At 38.8% G+C, this 19,256-nt stretch overlaps 2 protein-coding genes across 12 annotated transcripts in view; one reads left to right on the top strand and one right to left on the bottom strand.

Moving 5' to 3' along the window:
- Nucleotides 1-19,256, bottom strand: part of cobl (cordon-bleu WH2 repeat protein) — a 176,022-nt gene that overhangs the window by 86,479 nt on the left and 70,287 nt on the right. For 5 of the 11 annotated variants that reach the window (XM_061951000.2, XM_061951040.1, XM_061951008.2 and 2 more), the window contains exons 1-2: nucleotides 8,213-8,423; nucleotides 7,881-8,010 (exon numbers count right to left, since the gene is read on the bottom strand). In XM_061951000.2, coding sequence (XP_061806984.1) covers nucleotides 7,881-7,909 — 29 coding nt within the window. In that variant the 5' untranslated portion in view covers nucleotides 7,910-8,010; nucleotides 8,213-8,423. Of the gene's footprint in view, nucleotides 1-7,880; nucleotides 8,011-8,212; nucleotides 8,427-8,471; nucleotides 8,563-19,256 lie in introns of those variants that run through there. The other 6 variants (XM_061951023.1, XM_061951015.1, XM_061950984.1 and 3 more) reach the window with 4 other exon arrangements.
- Nucleotides 10,156-17,385, top strand: LOC133592458 (C-C chemokine receptor type 1-like). Its single transcript, XM_061945062.1, has 3 exons — nucleotides 10,156-10,203; nucleotides 16,188-16,337; nucleotides 16,410-17,385. Exons 1-3 carry the CDS (start codon nucleotides 10,197-10,199, stop codon nucleotides 17,303-17,305), a joined length of 1,053 nt encoding a protein of 350 aa, XP_061801046.1. The 5' UTR covers nucleotides 10,156-10,196; the 3' UTR covers nucleotides 17,306-17,385.

A 19,256-nucleotide genomic window follows, 5' to 3' on the forward strand; every position in this document is an offset into this window, starting at 1 on the left:
CCAAGCTATTGAATATGCTCAAAAGAACAGTAAGCAACTATGTTTTATTAATATACCGGTAGCTGCGTGTGTCAAATATGAGTCATTAAATGACTCCCGCCTCATGGTGGTAGAGGGCGCTAGTGATCCCAGGGACCATTTTTGCGACTACTCGGCTGCAGAAGAAGTGAAAACAAGCAGCAACAGTTAGCAGCGATCGTTTATTTTTTCCTCTCGCCTGGACTTTTAACATGGAGGATTACATATCTAAAATAAAACAGTTTTCTAAACTGGACTTTCAATCGAAGCAGGAGGTAATAATTAAAAGAAGCTCTCCATTGAGACAGAGAGACTTTTAAAACTGAAGAAAGATAAGGAAGACTTCTGTAAACAAGTAAAGTTGTTTATCGGTGCTTTTATTTAGAAGGAGCGGCACATGGACTTCATTTATAAGTAAAGGTAAAACCATAATAAAGTTTTTTTATTAAATGTGCTTTTCATGATGGCATCCTTACATCACACTCAAATTTATAAGCGCATGCCTAAATTTACTGCATGCCTTTGGTAAGCGCCGGAGTGAGAAGAGGTTTTAAAATAATTTGCGCATGCTTACATTTACCGCATGCCTTTGGGAAGCGCCGGAGTGAGAAGAGGTTTTAAATTAATTACCGCCCAGGCGCTAATTCAAGGAAATACGGTATGGCAGAGTTGGTAATAAACAACGAGGACAACTATTTTTGGACAAATGAAGATTCACAACCTATCTTTTTGAACCAGAATATACGGACAATGAACTGCTGGTTATAGAAGCTGAGGGAGCATGAAGAGAGGGTGAAACGTTGGAGCAGGCGGACGCCGAGAGAGTTAGGACCGGCGCCTAGATGGTGTAAATGTGGAGCTCGGAGCCAAGCTATGCAAACAGAAATGGAGTGCTTCTGCTGCACTGAGTGGCACACAATGTTATTATCGATGAAAATGCTTTTGTATCTGGCAAGGAGGACATTGCTCAAAGAAACTGCATCACAAAGAAAGACAAAATGCTTACGCTTACAAACCCTGTAGTAGTAAAAACGTTTTTCCACCTCATGTACCCAAAATCAAATGGAAACAGCTTGATTAAACAGACAACTGTCCATCGATTATGTCACTATAATATTGATCATGATACATGCAGCACATTATGCTTGTTAGATCACAACTAGGCGTGGGCCGATACATTTTGCTCAACAATATATTGACCTACAAATGATTGCAGATAATCAATATTATTGTCATTATTTTCTGAGATCAAACTAACCACTGATGTAATAATACATACTATTAAGAACGCATGTATATACTTTCAAATTCAATCAACTTGTATTTCTCATACATTTTTATATTGTAATTGGAATGTAAATTTTCAAATCTTTAAGTTAAGAAAACAAAATATATATTGTCTGTTAGCAAAAAAAATTATAATTTGATTTGATTTAGTTTTAAATTTTAATACATAACACAAACAAAAGCAATACAATATACTAAAGAGTGGATGAGGTACCCTCAAATATACACAACCAACACAATAAATAAAATGGCTAAATAAAGTATTGGCAATGTTGAGGTCAAGTTGTACATTACTAAACTGAAAATCAGGTTGGGGCACTACAGTAAAATCTGGTGTATTAAAAAGTCATATGCAAAAAAAAAAAAACTTAAGTCTGGCAGATTCAGAGCGAGAAACACCAACTTGACAACATGTCAAAAAGGTCAAACATTTGCAGTATTTAAAAAAAATTCAATTTTTTACCAGTAATAAATGGCAGCATGTCTTTGTTGATGTATTTAACCACGCTTTCTTTCTGTGAGCGCACACCATTTTGCGATATTTTGATTACACTGACCTGGCTTGTTCACCGAATCCCTAAGTGAGCGTGGACTTTGGCTGTGTTTCAAGTGGGCGTGCTGGTTTGTCATATTCGAACACATTCGGCAAATTGGCTCCTCAGTGTCGATAGGCTCATCTTGTTCCAAAGCTTTAAACTGAAATATTCTCACACTGACGCGGTGGAATTTGGTTTTGTGATAATTTTGTCCATGTTCGCTACTCGATGCTAACTTGTTGCACTGTGTGATGCAAGCGGGCCAGTGGCCCCGCCTCTACACACAAAGAGTCTAAGACACTTAAGAACGAGAATTAACCGCCTTATTTTCTTTTTGCCATGGCACAAACATGCGCAGCCGTTGAAACCGAGGAAAGGCACTAATGCTCTTGAAGCATGCACACGGCGATTTATCGATGCTGGAAATCTTACTGACTTAAATTTAATTTATCGTCGGTTAATTATAGGCTCAGATAGGGCTGGGCGATATATCGATATACTCGATATATCGCGGGTTTGTCTCTGTGCGATATAGAAAATGACTATATCTTGATATTCGAGTATACGTTCTCACACAGTTGCTTTTAGCTGCGGGCATTACACGACAGGCGTTTCTCACTCTTTCTTGTCTCTCCTTCTCACAGAGACGTAAACCAAGCGCACCTTCTTACACACGTCACGTGTGCAACGTCACACGCTCCCGCGGATCAGAGAGGTAGCGACATGGTAACGTTAGCTGTGATGCTAACGGTGCGGTGCGGGTGGTAATACGAAGAGAGAGAAGGTGCGAATCTGGTAACAAATGGAGGAAGAATTAATTACCAAGAAAAACAGCACAGGATCCATGGTCTGGCGGTAGTTTGGCTTCAAGCGGGAATATGTTCAACATTTATGCGGCAAAAGCGGTGCTACAAAAAGTAGCAGCACTGCTAATTTGTAGCATCCTTTGAAAAGTCACCCGCTAGAGAGTGAAGAGTGCTTGAAACTCCGCATGTCAACATATCCGACCGGTGCCACACCAACAAAATGCCGAAGTAACCATTTCCAGATCTACACCATATGAAAAAAAAAAAAAGTCAACAACAGAAGGAGATAACGTCCGCAGGAACCTATTATGCAGCTCATTCTTATTTGAGTTATTGAAATATCTTGTGACATTATGCACAAAAGTGCACTTTATTTGTTTTTAACTATTGTAGTGGTGTTTCTGTCCAAAAAGTACACTTTAATTTAGTGTTGTTTTGATATGTCATCTTAGTGACATCATGCACAAAAGTGCACTTATAGCTTGTTTTAAAATGTCTCTGACAATCTTGCACTTTCTGTTTTGGAAATGACATGAATGTTTGTGCCACTGCTTAATAACTGTTTAATAAATATAGTTTTGGTAAATTGACTTAGTTGTGATTTCCCTCTCTGCATGAAAGTTTAAAATGAGCATATATTAATGCAGTATGAACAAGAATGTTTTAATGTAGACACATAGAATCATCATACTGGTGTGATTATATGCACCAAGTGTTAATTCAAGGCTAAGGCAAAATATCGAGATATATATCGTGTATCGTGACATGACCTTAAAATAGAGATATTAATAAAAGGCCATATCGCCCAGCCCTAGGCTCAGACCTAATTACAACTGCATACACTGTTGAGCTAGCTGTGTACAAACAAAACATGAAATGTGGGCTAATACTTTACAGATACCGTAAAATGATTGTTCATGTTTTTCAGTCAGTACAGATAGCTGTCTTATTGCATTGTGTTGTGCATTACAAAATCAAAACCAATTCAGCTGCTGACGCAGAAGTTAGCTTTACTCTTGCTAATAATGCCTTAGCAGTGTGGGTGTGTCTGTGAGCAAGGCGATGTGTTACTACGCTAGAAAAAAGTCCCTCACAAAACGGTTCGCTCATACAACAATGTCGGTATAGCTCGGTTATCATACAGGTTACGGAACGTGAATTAAGTAATGTAGGCAGTTTTTGTATATATTTATAGAGATTTAGAAGCAGAATGGATTGCTCCCATTAGCAGCATTGAACGAGCTGAATATTACAAATTAGAATGCAAAAAAATGAATACACATGTGTTCGTATCTCTCATAAGGATTGTGAACGATAGGCAAAATCTAAAAAAAAAAAAAAAAGTGCAGTTACCACTTAAAAAAAAAAGGATTACATTCCAAAAACAGTTTCTATAGGCACACTCAGGGTAAATTTATCAGCTGTGTTCCATCTGTACTGGGGAAAGCAATAAAAAAAAGGTACAACTTGCAGTGAAGGCCAAAAACAGATAGCAGAAGGTGAGTTGTTATGGTGCAGTCATACCAAGTTAACTGACACGCCAAAAGGCCGACTTGAAAATTAGACCATACATTTGGTGACCTCATCAGCACTGAGTATCTCAGCAACTAATGACTCACGCAACACCTGACGCACAACTGCTAAGCGTTTGACAAACGCCATCGTTACAGTGTTGATTAGCGTACTCTCATGACTTAGTCAATGACACAAGAGCATCAAATGTCAAGACAGCATGATTTTAGGAAACTTGGCCTCTAGTGTAATTCCGATGCAGTGTTGAGCCAGGAGTTGACCACAAGTAGCCACAAGAACAAGTAAACAGTAGGAACATTTCCATAATACAATAAAAGGCACAACAAGACGTTCCCAAGTCTTTGCGCAATTTGCTTTCAATAAATCAAACTTATGAAGCGCAAACACACCCTAAAGCAGTGGTCACCAACCAAAATCGAGTTTTAAATAATAATAATAATAATTAAAAATATCAATGGCATATCAAATACAATTTAAATAAAAATTGAATGCCTCTTTTCTATTTGCAGCCTTCTGAGGTAAATATCAACATTAACATTTTCCACAGGCTAATAAATTTGAAAATAAAATAATGAATAAACCAACCATTCAGGACTTTAAACTGCTCACTTAGCAACTCACAGATCTAATCTGATGTGCCCAAGCCAGATACCTTGCATCTTTTCTTGGATGCTAGTTCATTAATTTCGGGGCTCAGGCTTCGAGCTGAGGCAACCTTCATTATCGAACGAAGGTGTTCATCAGTCATTATATCTCGTAGTCCACCCGGACTACAGTCTTGGGGGCGTGCCTTAAAGGCACTGCCTTTAAGGTCCTCTACGAGCTGTCGTCACGTCCGCTTTTCATCCATTCTAACAACGTGCCGGCCCAGTCACACGATATGTGCGGCTTCCGTATGCACACCCACGTGAATGTAACGCATACTTGATCAACAGCGGTACAGGTTACACTGAGGGTGGCCGTATAAACAACTTTCACACTTAGAAATATACGCCACACTGTGAATCGACATCAAACAAGTATGACAAACACATTTCGGGAGAACATCCGCACCGTAACACAACAGAACAAATACCCAGAACCCTTTGCAGCACTAAGTTTTCCGGGGGGACACACACACACACACACACACACACACACACACACACACACACACACACACACACACACACACACACACACACACACACACACACACACACACACACACACACACACACACACACACACACACACACACACACACACACACACACACACACACACACACACACACACACACACACACACACACACACACACACACACACACACACACACACACACACACACACACACACACACACACACACACACACACACACACACACACACACACACACACACACACACACACACACACACACACACACACACACACACACACACACACACACACACACACACACACACACACACACACACACACACACACACACACACACACACACACACACACACACACACACACACACACACACACACACACACACACACACACACACACACACACACACACACACACACACACACACACACACACACACACACACACACACACACACACACACACACACACACACACCTTGTAGCGTCCCGGAAGAGTTAGTGCTGCAAAGGGTTCTGGGTATTTGTTCTGTTGTGTTTATGATGATGGTGTGGGTTCACAGTGTGGCGCATATTTCTAACAGTGTTAAAAATGATTGTATGCTGCATATTTTGTTTTCTGCACATCCCAGACTGTTTACTTGCTATTGTAGAAACAAATAAATTTGTCTTTAAATAAAACTGAAGGTAACGTAGCATATTTATACATCTTGCTTTATCTTTCTTCAGTTGCTGCCCCTCCCTAATTATTTCTCTGCTGGGAGATATATCGATTTTATTGAAATAATCAAGTTTTTTGTTGTAGACCATTTAGAAAATAAAAAATAATTTTCTTCTCTTGCTACAGCATGCTTTTTGCCCCTGAGGAGATTCCATAGACCCCCCCTTACTTCCATTGCAGAACTAGCAAAACATGGTTAATGCTAATTAACAATGTTTTGCACACACACACACACACACACACACACACACACACACACACTTTTTGGTTGGCACCCCATGTTGAAGAACCAATTAATTTCGTACATTAAAGTTCCACTGTATGAACATAGAATACTAATTATAGTCGCAGCAGAAAGTGAGGAGCATCATCATGTAAAAAGGCCTTAACCTACAGAACTTCTGTACCCACAAACGTCTTTATAAAATCCAAACTTGCTTGAAGAACTTGAGTTCTCATGTTTTTCCAGCTACCTCCCACATCCAAACCCATGTGCTTGTTCAAATCAGCTGGTGTAAATTTGCAACACTTGCCACACCCTGAACACAATAAAAACATAACTTTGGACAGCCCCAACAGTTAGTCATTCATTGAATAATCTGTACAAGACCTGGTCTCTATTCTCTCAACCAGCAACCACAGGAACAGGAACAATTAAACTATAAAGGTCTGGCTTATAGAGAAACGACTAAGAGAAGGGGGGCGCAGGATCATCCTGGTCATGCTGGAACTCTCTGTTGACAGGACACTCACACTACCCAACACAATACTGTAATTCTAGAGCTTGATGCACTACATCATTGTTTTTCAACCACTGTGCTGTGCGCACACTAGGGTAGGAGATTATCTAATTTCACCTATTTGGGTTAAAAATATTTTTTGCAAACCAATAATTATAGTCTGCAAATTATGTGTTGTTGTTGAGTGTCGGTGCTGTCTAGAGCTCGGCAGAGTAACAGTGTAATACTCTTCCATATCAGTAGGTGTCAGCCGGTAGTTAATTGCTTTGTAGATGTAGGAAACAGCGGGAGGCAGCATGCAGGTAAAAAGGTGTCTAATGCTTAAATCAAAAATAAACAAAAGGTAAGTGCCCAAAGAAAAGGCATTGAAGCTTAGGGAAGGCTATGCAGAATGAAACTAAAACTGAACTGGCTACAAAGTAAACAAAAACAGAATGCTGGACGACAGCAAAGACTTACTGTGGAGCAAAGACGGCGTCCACAAAGTACATCTGTACGTGACATGACAATCAACAATGTCCCCACAAAGAAGGATAAAAACAACTGAAATATTCTTGATCGCTAAAACAAAGTAGATGCGAGAAATATCGCTCAAAAGGAAGACATGAAACTGCTACAGGAAAATACCAAAAAAAGAGAAAAAGCCACCAAAATAGGAGCGCAAGACAAGAACTAAAACACTACACACAGGAAAACAGCAAAAAACTCAAAATAAATCAGGGCGGGATGTGACAGGTCGTGACAGTACACCTACTTTGAGACAAGAGCTATAGTGATGCATTGTTATGGTTTACATTCATATCCAACAATTGCGACGACTTTTTACTGTCAACTGAGTTTTATTTTTTTAATGATTTCTGCTGGTGGTGTGCCTCCGGATTTTTTTCAACGCAAAAAATGTGCCTTGGCTCAAAAAAGGTTGAAAAAACAGTGCACTACATGACAATATAGCCCATTAAATTCTAATCATGGAAAAACAAACTTTATTTAAAAAACCTAAATGGACCACGACCTGTAACGCTGGCCTGTAGAGTGTTAATCCACAATAGCAATAATGGACAAACATACTTGAGACTACTTTTCAAGGACATACCCAGCCGCCGCTTCTGACGCTTCTGTCATTGCGGTGAAATCCAGCTTGAGGAGAAGATTGCGGCGCTCAAGATGTGCTCCACAGCTCCGCTACTTGTCCCAAAGAGAATGAATATCCGCCGTGGTTTCACCTGCAATTTAGCATACAAAGCACGTATTTTGAGGGGAGGGCACGACTGCGTCATTGTGTCATAGGGTCCAACAAGTGGGTAAGCAAAGGTGACGGTTTTGGCGCATAAAAGACCGCAAAGTACTTTGAAGGGCTAACTACGACACATAAAAGGAACAAAATATGATAGTTTTATGAATGTATTTGATAGAAGACGAACTCACTTGCTCGGCTTGTCAAGTCCACTTTGATTTAATCTTCATGCGCCCCCCCAGCTGGTTATGCCTCAGCCGATGTCAAGTTTAACAGTTAGGAAAACGAACTTCCGGTTTGTTGTTTTGAAAATAAAAGCTCCATTGTCGCATTGGTCGCCATATTAAATGGAGCATTTTCAAGTAACCTAGCTTCAATCGAGTAATTTAGAGCAACAAGGACAACACCAGTTATTTATATCACTCCTCAAATAATATAACAGAATATCACCTGACGGAACTTTTATGTTGGGTAACAATGCTGCTTGCAGCGACTGTTCAAATCTAACTTGATGGAGCTTTCTTATATCCCGCCTTTGTCAGCAGATCCCACGTCAATCATTCTCAGTGGGAAATCACTTAGCGCCAGGTGGAGTTTGCATCGTCTTATCGTCTTTAATATTTAAAATGTTTACAATAGTTAACTATTGCAATAAAACCGTTTTTTAAATGTTTTATTGTGATTTTAAAAAAAAAGCCTTAATCATAAATGATGATGAGATTCTAGATCCGGGGTCACCAACGCGGTGCCCGCGGGCACCAGGTCGCCCGTAAGGACTAGATGAGTAGCCCGCTGGCCTGTTCTAAAAATAGCTCAAAAAGCAGCACTTACCACTTACCTCTATTTTTTAAATTTTATTTATTTACTAGCAAGCTGGTCTCGCTTTGCTCGACATTTTTAATTCTAAGAGAGACAAAACTCAAATAGAATTTGAAAATCCAAGAAAATATTTAAAAGACTTTGTCTTCACTAACTGACAAAGAAACAGATAACAGATTTGGTGTCCAGTTCAAAGTGTGACATGATTTATTTAAAAATTTGAGAGTTGACTTTTGTATTTTACATGAGTTATTCTTTGTACAAACATGGTGCAAAGTAATTCATGATTTGTTAAAAAATGTTAGTGGCTAGCTAGTTAAAATGGGATATTGTGATTTCACAAGACTGTCTTAGAAGTGATCATTTGAAAATGTTCAATTTGAAAAATGTGCACTTAGAGAAAATATAAAAATAAAGTGTTGCATATTGATATTTATCTGTTTCTATATATATTTATTGTGAGAAATCATTAAGATGATCAGTGTTTCCACAAAGATAAATATCATTAATTATTAATAATAACATAGAGTTAAAGGTCAATTGAGCAAATTGGCTATTTCTGGCAATTTATTTAAGTGTGTTTCAAACTGGTAGCCCTTCGCATTAATCAGTACCCAAGAAGTAGCTCTTGGTTTCAAAAAGGTTGGTGACCCCTGTTCTAGATGTACCTGGTATTTTTTCCCGGCATGCTTTGTACCTTCCTACAATCTCACATTGAGCCTGTGTGTACTAGCAAAATTATTTTCCACCACTAGAGGCTACTGTTACTCTACTAAACTACATACCATGCCTTGTTCATGCAATACTTAACAGCATGACAAAAGATATAAAGGTCAGACAAAAACGTTTTTTTTCATAGCATATGGGCATTTCTTTCCATAACAGTTTTGTTACATGAGCTTGCCATTCTGTCCTCATTAGAGTCACGGTTGTGTTGGAGCCCCATCTAAGGTAACCTTCGTTAAGAGGCGGAGTGCACCTTTGACAACAACTGAGTTGGACTCTTCATTTAGTAACTCTAATGCATGTTTTGGGGATGTGGAAGGAAGCCAGTCTGACATGCAAACTCCGCACACATTCAAACCCAGATCGTCACTTTGAATCACTCTGCCATTATAATCCTGCAGTCCCGATTTACTGTCTGATACTTTCCAAATGTTTAAATGCAAGGACAGTGTAAGAATGTTTAGGTGTACTAATCCTTCCTGTTGCACCCTTGATAAGAATCTTATGAGTTGCCCAAAAGAAGCACTTCTGTTTCTGTATGCATGTTAACAAGGGGATGGGTCAGCATCTACTGTCATTTGAAGTGATAGCATAATACAGACGTGAACGGAGCACCGAAGACCTTTAACCATGTCAGGTAACATTTTAGCACAGATAATTTGGAACAATCTTTCTGAAGAAATCTCCTGTTTAATAATGTTGTGTTGAGCTGTGAAATAGTTTGGGGAAAGGGGTCACACAGAATACTTGTCACTATGGCTTTTTGAATAAATAAGGACATTGAAATAAGTGTAGTCGTTATAGCAAATGGCAAATCTACTGACGGACATATAATTCTGCACTATTTTGAATACATTATGTGAATACTGACATGCAAACTAGAGAAAACAGACATTTGCAAAAAATAGTCCATAGAAAAAACAAAAGGGTTATCCTCACTGGAAAAAAATGTTTTATGGAATTTTCTTATCCTAGCGAGTACAGTGAATATACATTGCATGTGAACTTAACTTTTTTTCACATTTTGTTATGTTATAGATGTATTCCAGAATGGAATACATACATTTTTTTCCTCAGAATTCTACAGACAATACCCCATAAGGACAATGTGAATATATATATATATATATATATATATATATATATATATATATATATATATATATATATAATTGTATTTTTTTTTACTTAAATTGTGCTAAGTATTCACAGCCTTTGCTCAAAACTTTGTTGTTCAGACTTAGACTTCCTTTATTGTCATTCAAATTTGAACTTTACAGTACAGATAAGAACAACATTTTGTTGCATTCGCTGGTTGTAGTGCAGAATAAAAGAGCAATAAGGTGCAGTGTTTGCATTTACAAAAGAATGTGCAGATATAAATAGATTTACTGTACAGATAAATATATTGCACTTTTGCATATGCATCCATATTTACGGATGTATGTTGTATTGTGTTTATAGGACAGCAAGTTAATCTGTTTTTTGGGGGGAATTGAGGGGATTATTATGATGTGTTCAAGAATCTTATGGCCTGAGGGAAGAAGCTGTTACAGAACCTGGAGGTTCTGCTACGGAGGCTGCGGAATCTCTTTCCAGAGTCCAGCAGTGCCACAAGCTTGGCACACATACAGTATCTTTGGGCAGTTTCGCTCATTGTTCTTTGCCCATTCCTCTTTGCAGCACCTCAAGCTCCATTAGATTTGATGGGAAGTGTTTTTGTAATTGCTGCCAAAGGTGCATCAACAAGGTATTGAGCAAAGGCTGTGAATACTTATGTACATGTGATATTTTTTGTTTTGTTTATAAATTTGCAAAAAAAAATAACTTTTAACATTGTCATTAGGGGGTATTATTTATAGAATTTTGAAAACAAAATTGAAGTTATTCCATTTTGGAACAAGGCTATATGTAACACAAAAATGTGAAAAAAGTGGAGTGCTGTGAATACTTTCCTGATGCATTGCAGGCTAAATACGATCTGCTTTTTTATACTACTTTTTGGATATATTGACTTGTGCAAGTGTACATTTAATGTTATTTTAATGTAACTTTGCTTAGCATATTTGAAATAAACTAGACCATCAGCATTACCCAGAACCATCAGGTGACAGATGCACTCTCTTAATCAGATTACTGGGCAGACTCACAATTGATTAGAGGTGGTTCAGTATAATGTACATACATAATAGCACTTCAAAAATAATGATTACTACTGTATTTATAACGATTGTTCCATAAAAAGCAGGACTGTCAAATTTAATGCGTTAACTCATGCTATTGATTACAAAACAATAATGTATAAATACTGATTAATCACAATTTAATTTGAACACAAATGTATGGGTTGTTATACAGTCTGTGATCAGGTCAATGCATACCTTAGTGCAAAGATGAGTGATGTCAACTGTTGTACCAGCTGGCAAAGCTCACTTGAAGTGAATTGTGAAGTGAATTATATTTATATAGCGCTTTTCTCTAGTGACTCAAAGCGCTTTACATAGTGAAACCCAATATCTAAGTTACATTTAAACCAGTGTGGGTGGCACTGGGAGCAGGTGGGTAAAGTGTCTTGCTCAAGGACACAACGGCAGTGACTAGGATGGTCGGAAGCGGGGATCGAACCTGCAACCCTCAAGTTGCTGACACGGCCGCTCTACCAACCGAGCTAAACCGCCCACTTCCAAAGAAACCCTAACCGGACATTAGATTCAACTGTTTTAAAAAATCAAAAACAAATTATTCATTCAAGTATGACATTCTGACAATAAAATTGCTTTTGTGTCAAAATATTGATGTCTTTTTTTAAAGTGAATTTAAATTATGTGCGCAAGTAGTTAACTGATTAATCGCAAAAAATTATAAAGATAAAATGTGACTCATCTGTTTTAAAAATATAACCGTTTGACAGCACTAGTAAAAATATACTTAAAACAACAAATACATTGACATACTGTAAGTGACTAGTCAGAGGTGACAGATGACTTCAGAGGGGATCCAGAAGCTTAAGACAAATAAGGAAAAGCAATGTTTTTTAAACCTGTTAAGATAGTAAGTTATTCAAGTTGTTCAAAGGGGACCTATAATGAATTGTGTCTTTTTTGACTTACAAACGTACAAATGTGACAATGTTGGATACTCATGCTAAACAATGCCAAAGCATCAAATCATAAGCTTCATGTATATTGGCGTGAGCTTGCATGCAGTTTTAGATGCCTCTGTTTGTGGGGTTTTGCAGTCTGGGGAGGGGCTTCTCCCCATTTGCTTCAGGCTGAGGAAACACAAAAAGGTAGGCTAAAGTATTATTTTCATCTAATCTGGACATGAGCATAATGTGTGACACTCAGTGATATTAATGCTCCTAAAATCTGCTTTTTTTTTGCACTTTCTGACTCGATTAGAGTGTGTAGGTGTACCTAATGTTGTGACCGGGAGACTCTATATGACCCTTAAGAAATTTATTTTCGACCGTGTTCGGTAAAAAAAAAAAAGATATATATTTAAACAGTGTACATTTTCAAAAGATAAATTATGGTACTTTTGGAGCAGGTGGGGTATGGTTTAATTTGCAATCTGGGAACGCCTCTAGAATCGAACCTCGTGCAGACAGGAGAAAAAACAGATTGTAAATGTAACTACAGCAAAATTTACACCAAAGCAAAAACCAATAGATATTATCTAGACTAAAATAAATTGTTTTAAATGTATATTAAAATAGTCATACAGTAGGTCTGCTTTAAGGACACCATCCATCCATCCATTTTCTACCGCTTATTCCCTTCGGGGTCGTGGGGGGCGCTGGAGCCTATCTCAGCTACAATCGGGCGGAAGGCGGGGTACACCCTGGACAGGTCGCCACCTCATCGCAGGGCCAACACAGATAGACAGACAACATTCACACTCACATTCACACACTAGGGCCAATTTAGTGTTGCCAATCAACCTATCCCCAGGTGCATGTCTTTGGAGGTGGGAGGAAGCCGGAGTACCCGGAGGGAACCCACGCAGTCACGGGGAGGACATGCAAACAATCCATTTAAATTATGTTTAATTATCTATTATCAATCTATTAGACAAGGTATAGATTACCAGAGCCACCCCAATATACAAGAGTGGTCACAAAACAAAACCAGAGAATTACCATCCAATTAGTATTTTACCCAATGTTTCAAAAATTGCAGAGAAATGGGTTGCTGTGCAACTAACTGAATATCTAAATAATAGTCAGATCTCACTCCATCCAATGCTGTTTGGGTTTAGGAAGCATCAATCCACAGAGGCAGCCACTTGTTATTTTCTGGAAAATTTAAAACATCTACTAGGCCAGGGTGGTATTGTGGGTGCTCTGTTCCTTCCTTTGACACAATCAATCATAAGGTTCTAATCGCTAAACTAACCCATTTTAATTTCTCTAACAGTGTCCTCTGCTGGATAAAATCATATCTGCCGGGCTGAAAACAAGCAGTGCAAGTTGTTAACTCACAATCTACCTTTCTTGCATGCACAGCTGGTGTTACACAAGGCTCAGTACTGGGACCAATTTTATTCAAGCTAAATGTCAATAATCTACCTAATGTGTGTAGAGCTGTAAAGGTACAGGTATATGCTGATGACACCGTTTTGTATGTTCATGCAAAAACAAAATGTGAAGCCGCTGCATTTCTCTCTGGTGCCATGTTCCCAGCGTCCCACTGGCTCCAAGACTCTTGTCTGCATCTCAACACTAAAAAACAGTCAATGTTTTTCTCTCGGCAGTCAGCGAATGGTGAACAACCAACTGTGCTAGTCAATGGTGAGAGATTAGATGTGGTAGAACAATTTAAATATCTTGGTGTATTCTTTTATTCCAACTTAAATTTCAAGCAGCATGTTAAGAAAATTTAACATATAATTAAGTTTAATCTGTACAATTTTAAACACATTAAACCTTCTCTCACTACAGAGTCGGCAAAGGTATATATGCATGCCATGATATTAAGCCACATACACTACTGCTATACAACTTCGTCCCATACCTCAGAGCAGTGTTTTTCAACCTTTTTAGAGCCAAGGCACATTTTTTTCATAAAAAAAATACGGAGGCACACCACCAGCAGAAAAGGTTAAAAAATGAAACTCCACCAGGTTGTCGTGCCTTATTTTGAGTTTGTTGTTGTTTCCTGTATGTCGTGCTTTAGTTCCTGTCTTGCGCTGTTATTTTGGTGACCTTTCCTGTTTTGTTGGTGTTCTCCTGTAGCAGCTTCCCGCCTTTCTTTGAGTGCTATTGCCCGCACCTGCTTTGTTTTCGCAATCAAGACTATTTAAGTTGTGCGTACGCTAACCTTCTTTGTGGGGACATTGTTGATTGTCATGTCATGTACGGATGTGCTTTGTGGACGCCGTCTTTGCTCCACACGCTGTAAGTTTTTGCTGTCGTCCAGCATTCTGTTTTTGTTGACTTTGTAGCCAGTTCAGTTTTACTTTTGTTTTACATAGCCATCCCTATGCTTCAGTGCTTTTTCCTAGCGGGACTTGCCTTTTGTTGATTTTTGGTTCAAGCGTTACATACCTTTTTACCTGCACACTGTCTTTCGCTGTGCTCTGCATATTGGGATCACGACAAACCATCCTCGACGCGTTCCGACTTCTACAAAGCAATGAACTACCTGCTGCCACCTACTGATATGGAGTATTACAAGATAACCCTGCCAAGCTCTACACAGCACAGGCACTAGACAACGGCACATTATTATGATTATTGATTTGCAAAAAATATTTTTTGGACCAATTAGGTGAAGTTGCATAATTTCCCACGGCACAACAGACAATATCTCACGGCACACTAGTGTGCCGCGGCACAGTGGTTGAAAATCACTGCCTCAGAGAATATCCTGAAGCCACTAAAGTCTCTCTTCAAGAGAACACTAAAAATTATAGACAAAAAGCCTCTAAAGTATCATTATTGTAACATTTTAAGTAAGTATAATATTTTGGATTTAGATAATTATCAGATATTCATGGATGCTTGCCTCATCTTTAGATGAGTTCTAAATAAACTTGCTCCGCCTCCCTTGATAGATTTTATTAATTAAAAAATTGCAGTCAAGTAATCATTAGAGCAGTGACCAGAGGGGACTGCAACGTACAAAGGCGCAGGACTAAATTAGGCCAAATGGTGGGGTCTATCAGAGGCATACAGTCATGGAACAGGCTGCCAGCCCATGTCAGAAACTGTGACACCTATTCAACATTTGAAACTGCACTGAAACAGTGGTTGAAAACTAATCAGACATGCACGCACAATTCGATTATTCACTTGTTTTTTTGTTTGTTGTTTGTTTTACTTTTTGTTCATGGACTGTGCTTATGGTATGCTTGTAATGGGTAAAGTCTTGTGATTTATGTATTGTTTTGTGTCATGACCTGTTGAATGTTTACTGTATTAACCTGCCTTAGGACAACGGATGAAAATGAGCTATTGTGCTACCTCCGGCATATTTACATTGTTGCTCTATGTTGATGAATATGCATTGTCCTAATTCAAGTACAAACGTTTGTAAATAAATAAATACATTGAATAAGGAGCTTTACAGTGTTGTTAGTTTTTAATGGAGTTGGATGTTTCAAATCTTGTGTCTGCAGAGACTACTGTCACTATGAACATGACAATGGAATATGGTGACTACTACTATGGTGACTATTTCAGTCCTTGCGTCCTTGGTAGCACGATGGACTTCAGCTTCGTGTTCATCACTGTTCTGTACTCTTTGGTTTTCATTCTGGGCTTCATCGGTAAGTGTCAGATTTGCTACCACATCTACAATAGCAATGCTCTTTGACCATGTTTTTAACTCTTCCTCGAAGGCAATGCTCTGGTGGTGAGTGTCGTAGTGCGATACCGCAACCAAACCACCTTGACAGACATCTGCCTTGTCAACTTGGCTCTGTCTGACCTGCTCTTCATCGTCACACTGCCACTCTTTACCCACTACACTCTGGTCAAAGAATGGACCCACGGTGGCTTCTTGTGCCATTTTGCTGGTGGCTGCAAGAGCACTGGCTTCTTCAGCAGCATCTTCATCCTGGTTGTCATGACAGTGGACCGCTACGTAGTCATTTTACACAGCGCAAAGGTGGCAAAGTACCGCACTGTGAGAACAGGGGTCGCTCTCACGGCGGTTGTGTGGTTGCTGAGCTTGTGTGTCTCCATTCCTGCTTTTATTTTCACCAAAGAGACAAAGGAGTCTTATGGGATCGGTTGCAGTTACGAACCAGACAACATGGTCTGGAAGGTGTACAACATCTCAGCAAATAATGTTGTGGGTCTCGTGCTTCCCTTGCTCGTGATGGTGCTGTGCTACTCCAGGATCATCCCTGTCTTGATGAGGATGAGGAGCTCAAAGAAGCAGAGAATTGTCAAGCTGATAGTTGCTATCGTGGTTGTCTTCTTCCTTTTATGGACACCATATAACATTTCAGTTTTTCTTTACTTCCTGCAGACTGAATTGAAATTGCTGAACGACTGCAATTCGATCAAAAATGTAAAACTGTCAGTAATGGTGAGCGAGGCCCTTGCATTAACACACTGCTGCTTGAATCCCATCATATACGCTTTTCTGGGGCAGAAGTTTATGAGGCGCTGCAAGCTGCTGCTGAACCAATGCGCCCCTGGGATGAAACATTCCCGCAGGGATTCAGATAATTTTTCCAAGAAGAGCTCAGTGGTGATCAGGTCCTCTGAATCCACTTTAGTTATGTAGCTGCTCGTACTTCAATGCCCTTTATCTACCTACCTACCTAGCTACTTACCTATTACAGATGCGCAAAAAAATCGTTTCACTTCCGAATCGCGATTCTAATTTATTCCAGTTCTAAATCAATTCCTACATTTTTGTAATTTTTTTATTTAGGAATACATTTAAAAAAAATACGTTTTATTATATTACTTATCCTGAAGCTATTCTTTGATAATAGATTATAGAACTGAAAATGCTAGTCAACAATATAACACATATTTATAAAGCTAATCTTATCAAATCTAAAATGTGCTAGCATTGCTTCAGATAAGATGAAATATTAAATTTGTGGTATTAAATTTAACACATACTATATATATATATATATATATATATATATATATATATATATATATATATATATATATATATATATATATATATATATACATATATATATATATATATATATATATATATATATATATATATATATATATATATATAAATAAAGGGACAAGCGGTAGAAAGTGGATGGATGGATGGATATATATATACAAACCCCGTTTCCATATGAGTTGGGAAAATGTGTTAGATGTAAATATAAACGGAATACAATGATTTGCAAATCATTTTCAACCCATATTCAGTTGAATATGCTACAAAGACAACATATTTGATGTTCAAACTCATAAACATTTTTCTTTTTGCAAATAATCATTGACTTTAGAATTTGATGCCAGCAACACGTGACAAAGAAGTTGGGAAAGGTGGCAATAAAGACTGATCAAGTGATCAAGTTGAGGAATGCTCATCAAACACTTATTTGGAACATCCCACAGGTGAACAGGCAAATTGGGAACAGGTGGGTGCCATGATTGGGTATAAAAGTAGATTCCATGAAATGCTCAGTCATTCACAAACAAGGATGAGGCGAAGGTCAACACTTTGTCAACAAATGTGTGAGCAAATTGTTGAACAGTTTAAGAAAAACCTTTCTCAACCAGCTATTGCAAGGAATTTAGGTATTTCAACATCTACGGTCCGTATTATCATCAAAGGGTTCTGAGAATCTGGAGAAATCACTGCACGTAAGCAGCTAAGCCCGTGACCTTCGATCCCTCAGGCAGTACTGCATCAACAAGCGACATCAGTGTGTAAAGGATATCACCACATGGGCTCAGGAACACTTCAGAAACCCACTGTCAGTAACTACAGTTGGTCGCTACATCTGTAAGTGCAAGTTAAAACTCTCCTATTCAAGGTGAAAACCGTTTATCAACAACACTCAGAAACGCCGTTGGCTTCGCTGGGCCCGAGCTCATCTAAGATGGACTGATACAAAGTGGAAAAGTGTTCTGTGGTCTGACGAGTCCACATTTCAAATTGTTTTTGGAAACTGTGGACGTCGTGTCCTCCGGACCATAGAGGAAAAAAACCATCCGGATTGTTATAGGCGCAAAGTTGAAAAGCCAGCATCTGTGATTGGTATGGAGTGTATTAGTGCCCAAGACATGGGTAACCTACACATCTGTGAAGGCGCCATTAATGCTGAAAGGTACATACAGGTTTTGGAGCAACATATGTTGCCATCCAAGCAACGCTACCATGGACGCCCCTGCTTATTTCAGCAAGACAATGCCAAGCTACGTGTTACATCAACGTGGCTTCATAGTAAAAGAGTGCGGGTACTAGACTGGCCTGCCTGTAGTCCAGACCTGTCTCCCATTGAAAATGTGTGGCGCATTATGAAGCCTAAAATACCACAACGGAGACCGCCGGACTGTTGAACAACTTAAGCTGTACATCAAGCAAGAATGGGAAAGAATTCCACCTGAGAAGCTTAAAAAATGTGTCTCCTCAGTTCCCAAACGTTTACTGAGTGTTGTTAAAAGGAAAGGCCATGTAACACAGTGGTGAACATGCCCTTTCCCAACTACTTTGGCACGTGTTGCAGCCATGAAATTTTAAGTTA

The sequence above is a fragment of the Nerophis lumbriciformis genome, linkage group LG04, assembly GCF_033978685.3.
Source record: "Nerophis lumbriciformis linkage group LG04, RoL_Nlum_v2.1, whole genome shotgun sequence".
Classification (NCBI taxonomy): Eukaryota; Metazoa; Chordata; class Actinopteri; order Syngnathiformes; family Syngnathidae; genus Nerophis; species Nerophis lumbriciformis.

Excerpts from the sequence above, each read along its gene's own strand:
- LOC133592458 (XM_061945062.1), top strand. Across the intron at positions 16,338-16,409 it reads TTTCATTCTGGGCTTCATCG|GCAATGCTCTGGTGGTGAGT; the intron begins GTAAGTGTCAGA and ends TCTTCCTCGAAG.